Source organism: Oncorhynchus kisutch, linkage group LG20, assembly GCF_002021735.2.
Source record: "Oncorhynchus kisutch isolate 150728-3 linkage group LG20, Okis_V2, whole genome shotgun sequence".
In the NCBI taxonomy this organism is placed as follows: Eukaryota; Metazoa; Chordata; class Actinopteri; order Salmoniformes; family Salmonidae; genus Oncorhynchus; species Oncorhynchus kisutch.
The window spans coordinates 1,153,279-1,171,389 of record NC_034193.2 but is presented as its reverse complement, the minus strand read 5'-3'; the positions used below and the strand labels follow the sequence as shown (position 1 = coordinate 1,171,389).

The 18,111-nt window shown below is 45.8% G+C and overlaps 1 protein-coding gene across 1 annotated transcript in view; it reads left to right on the top strand.

Moving 5' to 3' along the window:
- The first annotated feature begins 771 nt into the window (after positions 1-771).
- Positions 772-18,111, top strand: part of gpr137ba (G protein-coupled receptor 137Ba) — a 32,499-nt gene continuing 15,159 nt past the window's right edge. Inside the window, exons 1-2 of the mRNA XM_031799823.1 lie at positions 772-1,677; positions 10,072-10,121. Of these exons, the coding sequence (XP_031655683.1) occupies positions 1,288-1,677; positions 10,072-10,121 (440 nt within the window). The 5' untranslated portion in view covers positions 772-1,287. The remainder of the gene's footprint in view (positions 1,678-10,071; positions 10,122-18,111) is intronic.

Genomic DNA, 18,111 nt, shown 5'->3' with positions numbered 1-18,111 from the left:
CAGTGGTTGGAAGCTCCAGTCCCAGAGGAGTTCAGTCAGTCAGTGGTGGGAAGCTCCAGTCCCAGGGGAGTTCAGTCAGTGGTTGGAAGCTCCAGTCTCAGGGGAGTTCAGTCAGTGGTTGGAAGCTCCAGTCCCAGGGGAGTTCAGTCAGTGGTTGGAAGCTCCAGGCCCAGGGGAGTTCAGTCAGTGGTTGGAAGCTCCAGTCCCAGGGTAGTTCAGTCAGTGGTTGGAAGCTCCAGTCCCAGAGGAGTTCAGTCAGTCAGTGGTTGGAAGCTCCAGTCCCAGAGGAGTTCAGTCAGTCAGTGGTGGGAAGCTCCAGTCCCAGGGGTTCAGTCAGTGGTGGGAAGCTCCAGTCCCAGGGGTTCAGTCAGTGGTGAGAAGCTCCAGTCCCAGGGGAGTTCAGTCAGTGGTTGGAAGCTCCACCCAGGGTAGTTCAGTCAGTGGTTGGAAGCTCCAGTCCCAGAGGTTCAGTCAGTCAGTGGTTGGAAGCTCCAGTCCCAGGGGTTCAGTCAGTCAGTGGTGGGAAGCTCCAGTCCAGGGTTAAAGGTACAGTAGCCTGCGTCAGCTGACTACGTAGCGTATAGCGTAATGAACCAGGGAATGGATTGCCCTCTTCCTCTCTCCCCACTTCTCTTCTCTCTCTAAACTCAAAGTCCAGCACAGCCTACTGTACTGTAACTGTAGCATCCTGCCCACAGACCCAGCCTCCAGCCTGTCGCCTGATAAACACCTCATTCTCCACACAGATCATGTGCCTCAGCGTTCAGCCACTGGCTCGGCTCTCCTCTCCCTGCTGCAGGAAGTCTAGCTTGTTATTCTTTATACCCCCTCCTCCACTTCTCCTCTTCTCCATTCACCCTCCATTCTTTTCTTTCCTCTTAGAGCCTGACACCCCCATTCACTCACACATTTCTCTCTGCGCATTCGCTCTCTGCCTCCTGCTCTGTTAGGCGAAAGAGAGAGAGCTGTGTCTGTGTTGTCGTGCTGTAGCCCAGGCTGAAAGAGAGAGACAGAGGACGGCTCGTGAGAGGAGGAACCGTCACTACAGTGCACCGAAGGAGAGGAATAGAAGGAAGAAAGAAGAGGAGGAAAGGAGAGGCCCCCACTGTGGCTAGGAGATCCAGGGGCAGCCAAGTGAGAACCAGCCAGGGAGGGAAGAAGAGGCCCCCACTGTACCTAGGAGATCCAGGGAAAACCCTGGTAAAACCAGCCAGGGAGAGGAGAGGCCCCGACTGTACCTAGGAGATCCAGGGGCAACCAAGTGAGAACCAGCCAGACCAGGTGGTCATGGAGGCCCAGGTGAGGGATCTATCCCTCCTGTCTCCCCTGGGTACCAACGAGTCCCTCCCTCCCCCCACCTTGACCCCGGCTGTATCCCCTTACGTGAAGCTAGGTCTCACTGTGGTCTACACTGTCTTCTACTCCCTGCTGTTCCTCTTCATCTATCTACAGCTGTGGATGGTGCTGCGCTACAAACACAAGAGGTTCAGCTACCAGACAGTGTTTCTCTTCCTGTGTCTGCTGTGGGCTGCATTGAGGGCCGTCCTCTTCTCCTTCTACTTCAGAAACTTTGTGACAGCCAACACACTGGGACCATTCACCTTCTGGCTGCTCTACTGTTACCCTGTATGCCTGCAGTTCTTCACCCTCAGCCTCATGAACCTCTATTTCGCACAGGTGAGTTTAGCACAGTTGAGTCAGTACACCCTGTCTCTGTGTGGATCCTGCCTCTGTTTTAGCACATGTGAATGTAGTCCATGTGAAATAGCTAGCTAGTTAACTATGGCGCACCGGTAGCAAATCTATCGATATCGTGCAGTGACGTCAACTGTGACTCAAGAATGGGTGGTGAGTGTTGTTGTGTGCCGACGGTCTCTGTTTTCGGCCCAGCTCTGGGCAGACAGGAAGCAACACTGTTACAAGTGGAGCAGATCCACATGTATGAGACCAGTCAAGTTGTAGGTTGTTGAGGCCAGAGATGAGACCATAGCTGTGTTCCAAAACCCATACCAACATACTGTATACGGCATACTATATACTATTAGCAGTGGCGACCCACAGTTTTGCATGTTATTTTGGCATTAATACGTGTCACATATCAGTTTGCAAACATTGTAAAAAAATCATCAACATAATTGAGTCAATAAAGCCACCTGCAGACTTGGTCTCTTCTTTGCTATCCTGACTGAGGCAGCTCCAAAATGCAGGTGTTTCAGCCTAGCTCAGTGCTTTCCTGACTGAGGCAGCTCCTAAATGCAGGTGTTTCAGCCTAGCTCAGTGCTTTCCTGACTGAGGCAGCTCCAAAATGCAGGTGTTTCAGCCTAGCTCAGTGCTTTCCTGACTGAGGCAGCTCCAAAATGCAGGTGTTTCAGCCTAGCTCAGTGCTTTCCTGACTGAGGCAGCTCCAAAATGCAGGTGTTTCAGCCTAGCTCAGTGCTTTCCTGACTGAGGCAGCTCCAAAATGCAGGTGTTTCAGCCTAGCTCAGTGCTTTCCTGACTGAGGCAGCTCCTAAATGCAGGTGTTTCAGCCTAGCTCAGTGCTTTCCTGACTGAGGCAGCTCCAAAATGCAGGTGTTTCAGCCTAGCTCAGTGCTTTCCTGACTGAGGCAGCTCCTAAATGCAGGTGTTTCAGCCTAGCTCAGTGCTTTCCTGACTGAGGCAGCTCCAAAATGCAGGTGTTTCAGCCTAGCTCAGTGCTTTCCTGACTGAGGCAGCTCCAAAATGCAGGTGTTTCAGCCTAGCTCAGTGCTTTCCTGACTGAGGCAGCTCCTAAATGCAGGTGTTTCAGCCTAGCTCAGTGCTTTCCTGACTGAGGCAGCTCCAAAATGCAGGTGTTTCAGCCTAGCTCAGTGCTTTCCTGACTGAGGCAGCTCCAAAATGCAGGTGTTTCAGCCTAGCTCAGTGCTTTCCTGACTGAGGCAGCTCCAAAATGCAGGTGTTTCAGCCTAGCTCAGTGCTTTCCTGACTGAGGCAGCTCCAAAATGCAGGTGTTTCAGCCTAGCTCAGTGCTTTCCTGACTGAGGCAGCTCCTAAATGCAGGTGTTTCAGCCTAGCTCAGTGCTTTCCTGACTGAGGCAGCTCCAAAATGCAGGTGTTTCAGCCTAGCTCAGTGCTTTCCTGACTGAGGCAGCTCCTAAATGCAGGTGTTTCAGCCTAGCTCAGTGCTTTCCTGACTGAGGCAGCTCCAAAATGCAGGTGTTTCAGCCTAGCTCAGTGCTTTCCTGACTGAGGCAGCTCCAAAATGCAGGTGTTTCAGCCTAGCTCAGTGCTTTCCTGACTGAGGCAGCTCCAAAATGCAGGTGTTTCAGCCTAGCTCAGTGCTTTCCTGACTGAGGCAGCTCCAAAATGCAGGTGTTTCAGCCTAGCTCAGTGCTTTCCTGACTGAGGCAGCTCCAAAATGCAGGTGTTTCAGCCTAGCTCAGTGCTTTCCTGACTGAGGCAGCTCCTAAATGCAGGTGTTTCAGCCTAGCTCAGTGCTTTCCTGACTGAGGCAGCTCCAAAATGCAGGTGTTTCAGCCTAGCTCAGTGCTTTCCTGACTGAGGCAGCTCCTAAATGCAGGTGTTTCAGCCTAGCTCAGTGCTTTCCTGACTGAGGCAGCTCCAAAATGCAGGTGTTTCAGCCTAGCTCAGTGCTTTCCTGACTGAGGCAGCTCCAAAATGCAGGTGTTTCAGCCTAGCTCAGTGCTTTCCTGACTGAGGCAGCTCCTAAATGCAGGTGTTTCAGCCTAGCTCAGTGCTTTCCTGACTGAGGCAGCTCCAAAATGCAGGTGTTTCAGCCTAGCTCAGTGCTTTCCTGACTGAGGCAGCTCCTAAATGCAGGTGTTTCAGCCTAGCTCAGTGCTTTCCTGACTGAGGCAGCTCCTAAATGCAGGTGTTTCAGCCTAGCTCAGTGCTTTCCTGACTGAGGCAGCTCCAAAATGCAGGTGTTTCAGCCTAGCTCAGTGCTTTCCTGACTGAGGCAGCTCCTAAATGCAGGTGTTTCAGCCTAGCTCAGTGCTTGCCTGACTGAGGCAGCTCCAAAATGCAGGTGTTTCAGCCTAGCTCAGTGCTTTCCTGACTGAGGCAGCTCCAAAATGCAGGTGTTTCAGCCTAGCTCAGTGCTTTCCTGACTGAGGCAGCTCCAAAATGCAGGTGTTTCAGCCTAGCTCAGTGCTTTCCTGACTGAGGCAGCTCCAAAATGCAGGTGTTTCAGCCTAGCTCAGTGCTTTCCTGACTGAGGCAGCTCCTAAATGCAGGTGTTTCAGCCTAGCTCAGTGCTTTCCTGACTGAGGCAGCTCCAAAATGCAGGTGTTTCAGCCTAGCTCAGTGCTTTCCTGACTGAGGCAGCTCCTAAATGCAGGTGTTTCAGCCTAGCTCAGTGCTTTCCTGACTGAGGCAGCTCCAAAATGCAGGTGTTTCAGCCTAGCTCAGTGCTTTCCTGACTGAGGCAGCTCCAAAATGCAGGTGTTTCAGCCTAGCTCAGTGCTTTCCTGACTGAGGCAGCTCCTAAATGCAGGTGTTTCAGCCTAGCTCAGTGCTTTCCTGACTGAGGCAGCTCCAAAATGCAGGTGTTTCAGCCTAGCTCAGTGCTTTCCTGACTGAGGCAGCTCCAAAATGCAGGTGTTTCAGCCTAGCTCAGTGCTTTCCTGACTGAGGCAGCTCCAAAATGCAGGTGTTTCAGCCTAGCTCAGTGCTTTCCTGACTGAGGCAGCTCCAAAATGCAGGTGTTTCAGCCTAGCTCAGTGCTTTCCTGACTGAGGCAGCTCCTAAATGCAGGTGTTTCAGCCTAGCTCAGTGCTTTCCTGACTGAGGCAGCTCCAAAATGCAGGTGTTTCAGCCTAGCTCAGTGCTTTCCTGACTGAGGCAGCTCCTAAATGCAGGTGTTTCAGCCTAGCTCAGTGCTTTCCTGACTGAGGCAGCTCCAAAATGCAGGTGTTTCAGCCTAGCTCAGTGCTTTCCTGACTGAGGCAGCTCCAAAATGCAGGTGTTTCAGCCTAGCTCAGTGCTTTCCTGACTGAGGCAGCTCCAAAATGCAGGTGTTTCAGCCTAGCTCAGTGCTTTCCTGACTGAGGCAGCTCCAAAATGCAGGTGTTTCAGCCTAGCTCAGTGCTTTCCTGACTGAGGCAGCTCCAAAATGCAGGTGTTTCAGCCTAGCTCAGTGCTTTCCTGACTGAGGCAGCTCCTAAATGCAGGTGTTTCAGCCTAGCTCAGTGCTTTCCTGACTGAGGCAGCTCCAAAATGCAGGTGTTTCAGCCTAGCTCAGTGCTTTCCTGACTGAGGCAGCTCCTAAATGCAGGTGTTTCAGCCTAGCTCAGTGCTTTCCTGACTGAGGCAGCTCCAAAATGCAGGTGTTTCAGCCTAGCTCAGTGCTTTCCTGACTGAGGCAGCTCCAAAATGCAGGTGTTTCAGCCTAGCTCAGTGCTTTCCTGACTGAGGCAGCTCCTAAATGCAGGTGTTTCAGCCTAGCTCAGTGCTTTCCTGACTGAGGCAGCTCCAAAATGCAGGTGTTTCAGCCTAGCTCAGTGCTTTCCTGACTGAGGCAGCTCCTAAATGCAGGTGTTTCAGCCTAGCTCAGTGCTTTCCTGACTGAGGCAGCTCCTAAATGCAGGTGTTTCAGCCTAGCTCAGTGCTTTCCTGACTGAGGCAGCTCCAAAATGCAGGTGTTTCAGCCTAGCTCAGTGCTTTCCTGACTGAGGCAGCTCCTAAATGCAGGTGTTTCAGCCTAGCTCAGTGCTTGCCTGACTGAGGCAGCTCCAAAATGCAGGTGTTTCAGCCTAGCTCAGTGCTTTCCTGACTGAGGCAGCTCCAAAATGCAGGTGTTTCAGCCTAGCTCAGTGCTTTCCTGACTGAGGCAGCTCCAAAATGCAGGTGTTTCAGCCTAGCTCAGTGCTTTCCTGACTGAGGCAGCTTCAAAATGCAGGTGTTTCAGCCTAGATCAGTGCTTTCCTGACTGAGGCAGCTCCAAAATGCAGGTGTTTCAGCCTAGCTCAGTGCTTTCCTGACTGAGGCAGCTCCAAAATGCAGGTGTTTCAGCCTAGCTCAGTGCTTTCCTGACTGAGGCAGCTCCAAAATGCAGGTGTTTCAGCCTAGCTCAGTGCTTTCCTGACTGAGGCAGCTCCAAAATGCAGGTGTTTCAGCCTAGCTCAGTGCTTTCCTGACTGAGGCAGCTTCAAAATGCAGGTGTTTCAGCCTAGATCAGTGCTTTCCTGACTGAGGCAGCTCCAAAATGCAGGTGTTTCAGCCTAGATCTGCTTTCTGTGGTGGTGGGACAGCCAGTGGAAAATACTGAGCGTAGGGGTTGGTAATGTTCTCTAGTTGCGCTGTGATTGGCTCAGCGTTCTGTCACTCATGGGGACACCATGTCACCGCAAAATCTAAGGGTAGAGCTCGAAAATTCAAGCCCCTTGGGTGCTGCCATAGAGTTGCATTAGACGTGCCCATCCACGGAGGCTCAAGGTCATTTGCCACAGATAAATTTACATCAAATCACATGATATCTACAGCAGCTTTGATTGGACTGATCATGTCAGCATCATACTTTCAAAATCTTATCTAGTAAACTAGCAGTCATCATCATGAATGAAGACGACAATCTACAAGCAAATCCTTTTCAATCCTTGTCATATGAAGATAAATAATTAAGAGAAATTATAGATAATCGTATTGGTGCTCATCAACTATTGGACATAAACATTACACAACAAGTTGGAAATCGCAACAATGAGTGGTTTGGAAGGAATCAGTGGCTAACTGCAAGCATTGCAAAGCAATTACTAGCCTGCTATTCAGTGGAGTGGGTGTGTGGTCCCAAGTCTGGGTTTAAGGGTATCTTTTCCAAGGTTAAAGAAGATAAACATTCAACATTGGCCTTGCTGTCAATCCAGCATGACTTCTGCCGTGTCCAAAACAACTGGAAACTCAGAACTGGAAAATAAGACTTCAGTGAGTTCAAGACAACTGGGAACTTTGAAAGAAAAACAGCTCAGACTGGGAAAATTCATTTTGAACAGTCATCCAACTCGGAATTCCAAGTAGGGGACTCAAGCCTCATTCTAGAGTGCTGACCTTAAGATCACTGATGTTATGATTCGACCTTGTTTTCTTCAGAGTTCCCAGTTGTCTTGAAAGCACCATAAATCCAGAGAATGACAGGCTTTGATGACAAAGTTTGCTGACAGAATTTGCCCACAAGAAGGACCGCCGCGCCACCTTCCTGTACAAAGTGAGTCCAAAAATGTATTGTAAGCTGCTGCATAAATGATGTAATATGCCAGGGATATATGTATACTGTCTGTAGCTAAGAAAGTAATACTAAGTGTATGTTGTGTAGTAAGCCCATGTGCCTCACCCTCATAATTTGGTCACTTTTCCCCCCATAATTTTGCCTACTGTTCTGGCTTGGTGATGCACACGTAGCCTATAGCCTGTTTTAGAGAAATGTAATCATTGAATATTGTAAGAGCTTTCATTGTCTGTTTATATGCCCCCTTTTATTTATCCTATGGTTCTGACTTGGTGTACAGGAAGAATACTGTAAGAACAGCCCAGGTTCTGAATTCTGTTCGCTGTATATTTCAAAAGTGCTGAACAAATAGTTAAATTGACTACGTCCATCCTATCATTAATGTCTTAATTAAAATTATGGATTGCCTCTTATCCACTTGTCGTCCCCTTATGCCATAGTTTGTACATCTCAATTGTCATTAGAAACCACATTTGTTTAAGTAAGTCAGCCATATCAACTATGTTTTTTTGAAGGCAGTAAATGAGGCTGAATGAACTGTTTCGCTGCCAGACAAGGCTCCGCTGATAGTGTAGCAGTGGTAAGGTGTTTGGACTCTGCGGTTGGGACAGCTTTATGTAGGCCCTAACAGTTTGTGGGCACCGTTTGTCACCGTTATAGTGCAATGAATGTTTTGTTTAGTGTTGTGTAGTGGCTTTGCATAGAAATAAAAATAAAGTGTTTGCCTCACCAAGATTTACATGCTAAAATCGTCCCCTGACTATTAGTTAATTTTAGTATACTGTAAATGAACGGTATTCTTTCAGCTGAGCGTACTAGCTTCACCTGTCTACCTGAAGTTGATGCTGTTGCTATGCAACCTCTTGCTAGCTTGTTAGCATAACAAATTACTAGCTAGACATTTTACGACTTTGGGTATGTTTGTAAATTCACTCTGGATTGCCAGAATGTGCTCTGGGCGTTTGTAAATTCAAAGCGTTGTCAGATTGCCCTTAGGTAAATTCAGAGCATTCAGAATGCACACTGGACGCTCTGGCCAAGGAGTAGGGTTGATCTGAGCATTCTGACCTCACAACTGCAGTCAAGCACCCAAGCTAACTGGCTAACCTGCTAAGTACTTCCAGACACAAATGAGAGAACAGCTCACTCTGACCATTCTACTCTCCCTAGCAGAGCTAGTTAGGCTGTTTTCATGTTATCCAGAGCATTGGTGACTGTAACTGTGCTGCTGGCAAGAATTGAATTAATATTTTTTGCAGACCTTTACTGACACCGGCCATATTCATCTGGTGTTGAGCGTTCATGAATTCATCAGTTATTCTGCGCTCTGGCACACTCAGACAAGAGTGCTCTGAAATCAGAGTAGATAGCCAGAGTGAATTTACAAACGCACCATTGAGAACGCACAACAACTATACCACTTAGCTAAGAATGACGTAAATAATCATGTCAATAAACTTTGGGTAGTTAGTTAGATAGCATATAGTTAATATACTGGCAAGTTCGATGTATTAGTAGACAACTAGCGTTAGGTAGCTAGCTAACATACCGGTAACGTACATACTGATTACTGCTGTAATGATATGCTTTGCCAGCCAACAACATAATGTGTAACTTATTTGAAAAGTCATTACAGTATTACATTACTCAACATTTTGTTAACATTTGTCATAATTAGCTCTCGTTGCATATTTTCCGCTATTTTCTAACAAATCTGAAAATGTTGTGAAGCCACACCCATTTTCTGAAGAATTGCATTATGGGCCATAAAAGCAAGGAAATGTTTCCAATGCTTGTATACTTCGTATTTTGACAGATGTAGAACAACATCCGGGAACCTTTAGCATGCTAATTATATCTTACTCTGACTAATAAGCATACGACATAGTACATGCTAATTTTACATCACAAATAGTACGGTTAGTGCGTTACTATGCGTATTTGAACACAGCTCATGTCTCTCTGAGAGGTAAGGTGTTAGAGGTCAGGGGGTGAAGGCCACCATTTGGCACAGCAGTCAGACACAGACGCCGGAGCAAAGAGCTGCAACACAGTTTTGTCTAGTTTATGATTTGTTCAAAGCTTGGCTTGTGAAACGCTCCATAAACTGAATTAGACTACAGAACACTTTACGACTCATCATTGTGCTGCTCAGACTGGAGTCCTATTGTGGCTAAAGGACCTGCTCAGACTGGAGACGTTTGGTGGGAGAGAAAGAGAGTTGTGATGAGATGTTTGGTGGGAGAGAAAGAGAGTTGAGATGAGATGTTTGGTGGGAGAGAAAGAGAGTTGGGATGAGATGTTTGGTAGGAGAGAAAGAGAGTTGGGATGAGATGCTTGGTGGGAGAGAAAGAGAGTTGGGATGAGATGTTTGGTGGGAGAGAACGAGAGTTGGGATGAGATACTTGGTGGGAGAGAAAGAGAGTTGAGATGAGATGTTTGGTGGGAGAGAAAGGGAGTTAGTTTGAAGACTAGAAACATGTCTCACTCCTACAACAGAAGCATTACTTGTATCATTCAGTGGCTCTAGCAGATGTCAGTGCTCTAGCAGATGTTAGTGGCTCTAGCAGATGTTAGTGGCTCTAGCAGGGTCAAGAGACACTCCAACTGGTACTGCTGTGATGCCTAGCAACTGTAACTGAGCAACTGTAGCTTAAGGCCGTTCTACTTCTTTGAACTCAGCTATTCTGAACCCAGAGGTTTCAAAGGAATGTTTGGTGTCTTTAGGACAGAGAGAAAGCAGAAGTGAGAAAGCCTTGTTTTTTTCGTCCCTTTCAACAGAGAAACACAGAACATGCGATACAGTAGAATATATATATGAGGTTTAAAGGACATTTGTCTTTCTACAGGTTGTGTTCAAGGCAAAATCGAAACATGCACCAGAGCTTCTGAAATACAGGTACGATTTAATAAACACTAAGCACCATTCAACATACAATAATGTTCCATCCTACCGACACTATATATACTATATATACTATATATACTATATATACTAAAGTATGTGGACACCCCCTCTAAATTACTGGATTCGGCTATTTCAGCCACACCAGTTGCTCACAGGTGTATAATATCGAGCACCCAGCCATGCAATCTCCATAGACAAACGTTGGCAGTATAATGGCCTTACTGAAGAGCTCAGTGACTTTCAACATGGCACCATCATAGGATGCCACCTTTCCAACAAGTCAGCTTGTCAAATTTCTACCCTGCTAGTGCTGTAAGTGCTGCTTTGTGAAGTGGAAACATCTAGGAGCAACAACGGCTCAGCCGCGAAATGGTAGGCCACACAAGCCCACAGAACGGGTACGTAGCCCGTAAAAATCGTCTGTCCTCGGTTGCAACACTCACTACTGAGTTCCAAACTGCCTCCGGAAGCTTCATGAAATGGTTTTCCATAGCCGAGCAGCCGCACACAAGCCTAATATCACCGTGTGCAATACCAAGCATTGGCTGGAGTGGTGTAAAGCTCACCGCCATTGGACTCTGGAGCAGTGGAAACGCGTTCTCTGGAGTTATGAATCACGCTTCACCCTCTGGCAGTCAGACAGACAAATCTGGGTTTAGCAGATGCCAGGAGAACGCTACCTGCCCCAATGCATAGTGCCAACTGTAAAGTCTGGTGGAGGAGGAAAAATGGTCTGGGGCTGTTTTTAATGGTTCAGGCCCCTTAATTCCAGTGAAGGGAAATCTTAACGCTACAACATACAATGACATTCTAGACAATTCTGTTGCAACAGTTTGGGGAGGCCCCTTTCCTGTTTCAGCATAACAATGCCCCCGGTGCACAAAGCGAGGTCTATAAGGAAATGGTTAGTTGAGATCAGTGTGGAAGAACTTGACTGGCCTGCACAGAGCCCTGACCTCAACCCCATCGAAACACCTTTGGTAAGAATTGGAACGCTGACTGCAAGCCAGACTTAATCGGCCAACATCAGTGCCCTAATATTCTTGTGCACTAATGCTCTTGTGGCTGAAACGAAGCAACTCCCCGCAGCAATTTTCCAACATCTAGTGGAAAGCCTTCCCAGAAGAGTGGAGGCTGTTATAGCAGCAATGTTCCTACATCTAGTGGAAAGCCTTCCCAGAAGAGTGGAGGCTGTTATAGCAGCAATGGGTGGCAGCCAACTCCATATTAATGCCCCTGATTTTGGAATGAGTCGTTCGACAGGCAGGTGTCCACATACTTTTGGTCATGTAGTGTACTGTTCTATACTCTATAGTCCCTCTGTCTTCTGAACCTTACTGTTCTATACTCTATAGTCCCTCTGTCCTCTGTCCTCTGAACCTTACTGTTCTATACTCTATAGTCCCTCTGTCTTCTGAACCTTACTGTTCTATACTCTATAGTCCCTCTGTCCTCTGTCCTCTGAACCTTACTGTTCTATACTCTATAGTCCCTCTGTCTTCTGAACCTTACTGTTCTATACTCTATAGTCCCTCTGTCTTCTGAACCTTACTGTTCTATACTCTATAGTCCCTCTGTCCTCTGTCCTCTGAACCTTACTGTTCTATACTCTATAGTCCCTCTGTCTTCTGAACCTTACTGTTCTATACTCTATAGTCCCTCTGTCTTCTGAACCTTACTGTTCTATACTCTATAGTCCCTCTGTCTTCTGAACCTTACTGTTCTATACTCTATAGTCCCTCTGTCTTCTGAACCTTACTGTTCTATACTCTATAGTCCCTCTATCTTCTGAACCTTACTGTTCTATACTCTATAGTCCCTCTGTCCTCTGTCTTCTGAACCTTACTGTTCTATACTCTATAGTCCCTCTGTCCTCTGTCTTCTGAACCTTACTGTTCTATACTCCATAGTCCCTCTGTCCTCTGTCTTCTGAACCTTACTGTTCTATACTCTATAGTCCCTCTGTCCTCTGAACCTTACTGTTCAATACTCTATAGTCCCTCTGTCCTCTGTCTTCTGAACCTTACTGTTCAATACTCTATAGTCCCTCTGTCTTCTGAACCTTACTGTTCTATACTCTATAGTCCCTCTGTCCTCTGTCTTCTGAACCTTACTGTTCTCTACTCTATAGTCCCTCTGTCCTCTGTCCTCTGAACCTTACTGTTCTATACTCTATAGTCCCTCTGTCCTCTGTCTTCTGAACCTTACTGTTCTATACTCTATAGTCCCTCTGTCTTCTGAACCTTACTGTTCAATACTCTATAGTCTCTCTGTCTTCTGAACCTTACTGTTCAATACTCTATAGTCCCTCTGTCCTCTGTCTTCTGAACCTTACTGTTCTATACTCTATAGTCCCTCTGTCTTCTGAACCTTACTGTTCTATACTCTATAGTCCCTCTGTCCTCTGTCTTCTGAACCTTACTGTTCTATACTCTATAGTCCCTCTGTCTTCTGTCTTCTGAACCTTACTGTTCTCTACTCTATAGTCCCTCTGTCTTCTGAACCTTACTGTTCTATACTCTATAGTCCCTCTGTCTTCTGTCCTCTGAACCTTACTGTTCTATACTCTATAGTCCCTCTGTCCTCTGTCTTCTGAACCTTACTGTTCTCTACTCTATAGTCCCTCTGTCTTCTGAACCTTACTGTTCTCTACTCTATAGTCCCTCTGTCTTCTGAACCTTACTGTTCTCTACTCTATAGTCCCTCTGTCTTCTGAACCTTACTGTTCTCTACTCTATAGTCCCTCTGTCCTCTGAACCTTACTGTTCTATACTCTATAGTCCCTCTGTCTTCTGTCCTCTGAACCTTACTGTTCTATACTCTATAGTCCCTCTGTCTTCTGAACCTTACTGTTCTATACTCTATAGTCCCTCTGTCTTCTGTCCTCTGAACCTTACTGTTCTATACTCTATAGTCCCTCTGTCTTCTGAACCTTACTGTTCTATACTCTATAGTCCCTCTGTCTTCTGTCCTCTGAACCTTACTGTTCTATACTCTATAGTCCCTCTGTCCTCTGAACCTTACTGTTCTATACTCTATAGTCCCTCTGTCCTCTGTCTTCTGAGCCTTACTGTTCTATACTCTATAGTCCCTCTGTCTTCTGAACCTTACTGTTCTATACTCTATAGTCCCTCTGTCTTCTGAACCTTACTGTTCTATACTCTATAGTCCCTCTGTCTTCTGTCCTCTGAACCTTACTGTTCTATACTCTATAGTCCCTCTGTCCTCTGTCCTCTGTCTTCTGAACCTTACTGTTCTATACTCTATAGTCCCTCTGTCTTCTGAACCTTACTGTTCTATACTCTATAGTCCCTCTGTCTTCTGAACCTTACTGTTCTATACTCTATAGTCCCTCTGTCCTCTGTCTTCTGAACCTTACTGTTCTATACTCTATAGTCCCTCTGTCCTCTGTCCTCTGAACCTTACTGTTCTATACTCTATAGTCCCTCTGTCCTCTGTCCTCTGAACCTTACTGTTCTATACTCTATAGTCCCTCTGTCTTCTGAACCTTACTGTTCAATACTCTATAGTCCCTCTGTCTTCTGAACCTTACTGTTCTCTACTCTATAGTCCCTCTGTCCTCTGTCCTCTGAACCTTACTGTTCTATACTCTATAGTCCCTCTGTCCTCTGAACCTTACTGTTATATACTCTATAGTCCCTCTGTCTTCTGAACCTTACTGTTCTATACTCTATAGTCCCTCTGTCCTCTGTCCTCTGAACCTTACTGATCTATACTCTATAGTCCCTCTGTCCTCTGTCCTCTGAACCTTACTGTTCTATACTCTATAGTCTCTCTGTCTTCTGAACCTTACTGTTCTATACTCTATAGTCCCTCTGTCCTCTGTCCTCTGAACCTTACTGTTCTATACTCTATAGTCCCTCTGTCTTCTGAACCTTACTGTTCAATACTCTATAGTCCCTCTGTCCTCTGTCCTCTGAACCTTACTGTTCAATACTCTATAGTCCCTCTGTCCTCTGAAACTTACTGTTCTCTACTCTATAGTCCCTCTGTCCTCTGAACCTTACTGTTCTCTACTCTATAGTCCCTCTGTCTTCTGAACCTTACTGTTCTCTACTCTATAGTCCCTCTGTCTTCTGAACCTTACTGTTCTATACTCTATAGTCCCTCTGTCCTCTGTCCTCTGAACCTTACTGTTCTATACTCTATAGTCCCTCTGTCCTCTGTCTTCTGAACCTTACTGTTCTATACTCTATAGTCCCTCTGTCCTCTGAACCTTACTGTTCAATACTCTATAGTCCCTCTGTCTTCTGAACCTTACTGTTCTATACTCTATAGTCCCTCTGTCCTCTGTCCTCTGAACCTTACTGTTCTATACTCTATAGTCGCTCTGTCCTCTGAACCTTACTGTTCTCTACTCTATAGTCCCTCTGTCTTCTGAACCTTACTGTTCTCTACTCTATAGTCCCTCTGTCTTCTGAACCTTACTGTTCTATACTCTATAGTCCCTCTGTCCTCTGTCCTCTGAACCTTACTGTTCTATACTCTATAGTCCCTCTGTCCTCTGTCTTCTGAACCTTACTGTTCTATACTCTATAGTCCCTCTGTCCTCTGAACCTTACTGTTCAATACTCTATAGTCCCTCTGTCTTCTGAACCTTACTGTTCTATACTCTATAGTCCCTCTGTCCTCTGTCCTCTGAACCTTACTGTTCTATACTCTATAGTCCCTCTGTCCTCTGTCTTCTGAACCGTACTGTTCTATACTCTATAGTCTCTCTGTCTTCTGAACCTTACTGTTCTATACTCTATAGTCCCTCTGTCTTCTGAACCTTACTGTTCTCTACTCTATAGTCCCTCTGTCTTCTGAACCTTACTGTTCTATACTCTATAGTCCCTCTGTCTTCTGTCCTCTGAACCTTACTGTTCTATACTCTATAGTCCCTCTGTCCTCTGTCCTCTGTCTTCTGAACCTTACTGTTCTATACTCTATAGTCCCTCTGTCTTCTGAACCTTACTGTTCTATACTCTATAGTCCCTATGTCCTCTGTCTTCTGAACCTTACTGTTCTATACTCTATAGTCCCTCTGTCTTCTGAACCTTACTGTTCTATACTCTATAGTCCCTCTGTCCTCTGTCTTCTGAACCTTACTGTTCTCTACTCTATAGTCCCTCTGTCCTCTGTCCTCTGAACCTTACTGTTCTATACTCTATAGTCCCTCTGTCCTCTGTCCTCTGAACCTTACTGTTCTATACTCTATAGTCCCTCTGTCTTCTGAACCTTACTGTTCAATACTCTATAGTCCCTCTGTCTTCTGAACCTTACTGTTCTCTACTCTATAGTCCCTCTGTCCTCTGTCCTCTGAACCTTACTGTTCTATACTCTATAGTCCCTCTGTCCTCTGAACCTTACTGTTATATACTCTATAGTCCCTCTGTCTTCTGAACCTTACTGTTCTATACTCTATAGTCCCTCTGTCCTCTGTCCTCTGAACCTTACTGATCTATACTCTATAGTCCCTCTGTCCTCTGTCCTCTGAACCTTACTGTTCTATACTCTATAGTCTCTCTGTCTTCTGAACCTTACTGTTCTATACTCTATAGTCCCTCTGTCCTCTGTCCTCTGAACCTTACTGTTCTATACTCTATAGTCCCTCTGTCTTCTGAACCTTACTGTTCAATACTCTATAGTCCCTCTGTCTTCTGAACCTTACTGTTCTCTACTCTATAGTCCCTCTGTCCTCTGTCCTCTGAACCTTACTGTTCTATACTCTATAGTCCCTCTGTCCTCTGAAACTTACTGTTCAATACTCTATAGTCCCTCTGTCCTCTGTCCTCTGAACCTTACTGTTCTATACTCTATAGTCCCTCTGTCCTCTGAACCTTACTGTTCTATACTCTATAGTCCCTCTGTCTTCTGAACCTTACTGTTCTATACTCTATAGTCCCTCTGTCCTCTGTCCTCTGAACCTTACTGATCTATACTCTATAGTCCCTCTGTCCTCTGAACCTTACTGTTCTATACTCTATAGTCCCTCTGTCCTCTGAACCTTACTGTTCAATACTCTATAGTCCCTCTGTCTTCTGAACCTTACTGTTCAATACTCTATAGTCCCTCTGTCCTCTGTCTTCTGAACCTTACTGTTCTATACTCTATAGTCTCTCTGTCTTCTGAACCTTACTGTTCTATACTCTATAGTCCCTCTGTCCTCTGTCCTCTGAACCTTACTGTTCTCTACTCTATAGTCCCTCTGTCCTCTGAACCTTACTGTTCTCTACTCTATAGTCCCTCTGTCTTCTGAACCTTACTGTTCTCTACTCTATAGTCCCTCTGTCTTCTGAACCTTACTGTTCTATACTCTATAGTCCCTCTGTCCTCTGTCCTCTGAACCTTACTGTTCTATACTCTATAGTCCCTCTGTCCTCTGTCTTCTGAACCTTACTGTTCTATACTCTATAGTCCCTCTGTCCTCTGAACCTTACTGTTCAATACTCTATAGTCCCTCTGTCTTCTGAACCTTACTGTTCTATACTCTATAGTCCCTCTGTCCTCTGTCCTCTGAACCTTACTGTTCTATACTCTATAGTCCCTCTGTCTTCTGAACCTTACTGTTCAATACTCTATAGTCCCTCTGTCTTCTGAACCTTACTGTTCTCTACTCTATAGTCCCTCTGTCCTCTGTCCTCTGAACCTTACTGTTCAATACTCTATAGTCCCTCTGTCCTCTGAAACTTACTGTTCAATACTCTATAGTCCCTCTGTCCTCTGTCCTCTGAACCTTACTGTTCTATACTCTATAGTCCCTCTGTCCTCTGAACCTTACTGTTCTATACTCTATAGTCCCTCTGTCCTCTGAACCTTACTGTTCAATACTCTATAGTCCCTCTGTTTTCTGAACCTTACTGTTCAATACTCTATAGTCTCTCTGTCTTCTGAACCTTACTGTTCTATACTCTATAGTCCCTCTGTCCTCTGTCCTCTGAACCTTACTGTTCTATACTCTATAGTCCCTCTGTCCTCTGTCTTCTGAACCTTACTGTTCTATACTCTATAGTCCCTCTGTCCTCTGAACCTTACTGTTCAATTCTCTATAGTCCCTCTGTCTTCTGAACCTTACTGTTCTATACTCTATAGTCCCTCTGTCCTCTGTCCTCTGAACCTTACTGTTCTATACTCTATAGTCCCTCTGTCTTCTGAACCTTACTGTTCAATACTCTATAGTCCCTCTGTCTTCTGAACCTTACTGTTCTCTACTCTATAGTCCCTCTGTCCTCTGTCTTCTGAACCTTACTGTTCTATACTCTATAGTCTCTCTGTCTTCTGAACCTTACTGTTCTATACTCTATAGTCCCTCTGTCCTCTGTCCTCTGAACCTTACTGTTCTCTACTCTATAGTCCCTCTGTCCTCTGAACCTTACTGTTCTATACTCTATAGTCCCTCTGTCCTCTGTCCTCTGAACCTTACTGTTCTATACTCTATAGTCCCTCTGTCTTCTGAACCTTACTGTTCTATACTCTATAGTCCCTCTGTCTTCTGAACCTTACTGTTCTATACTCTATAGTCCCTCTGTCTTCTGAACCTTACTGTTCTATACTCTATAGTCCCTCTGTCTTCTGAACCTTACTGTTCTATACTCTATAGTCCCTCTATCTTCTGAACCTTACTGTTCTATACTCTATAGTCCCTCTGTCCTCTGTCTTCTGAACCTTACTGTTCTATACTCTATAGTCCCTCTGTCCTCTGTCTTCTGAACCTTACTGTTCTATACTCCATAGTCCCTCTGTCCTCTGTCTTCTGAACCTTACTGTTCTATACTCTATAGTCCCTCTGTCCTCTGAACCTTACTGTTCAATACTCTATAGTCCCTCTGTCCTCTGTCTTCTGAACCTTACTGTTCAATACTCTATAGTCCCTCTGTCTTCTGAACCTTACTGTTCTATACTCTATAGTCCCTCTGTCCTCTGTCTTCTGAACCTTACTGTTCTCTACTCTATAGTCCCTCTGTCCTCTGTCCTCTGA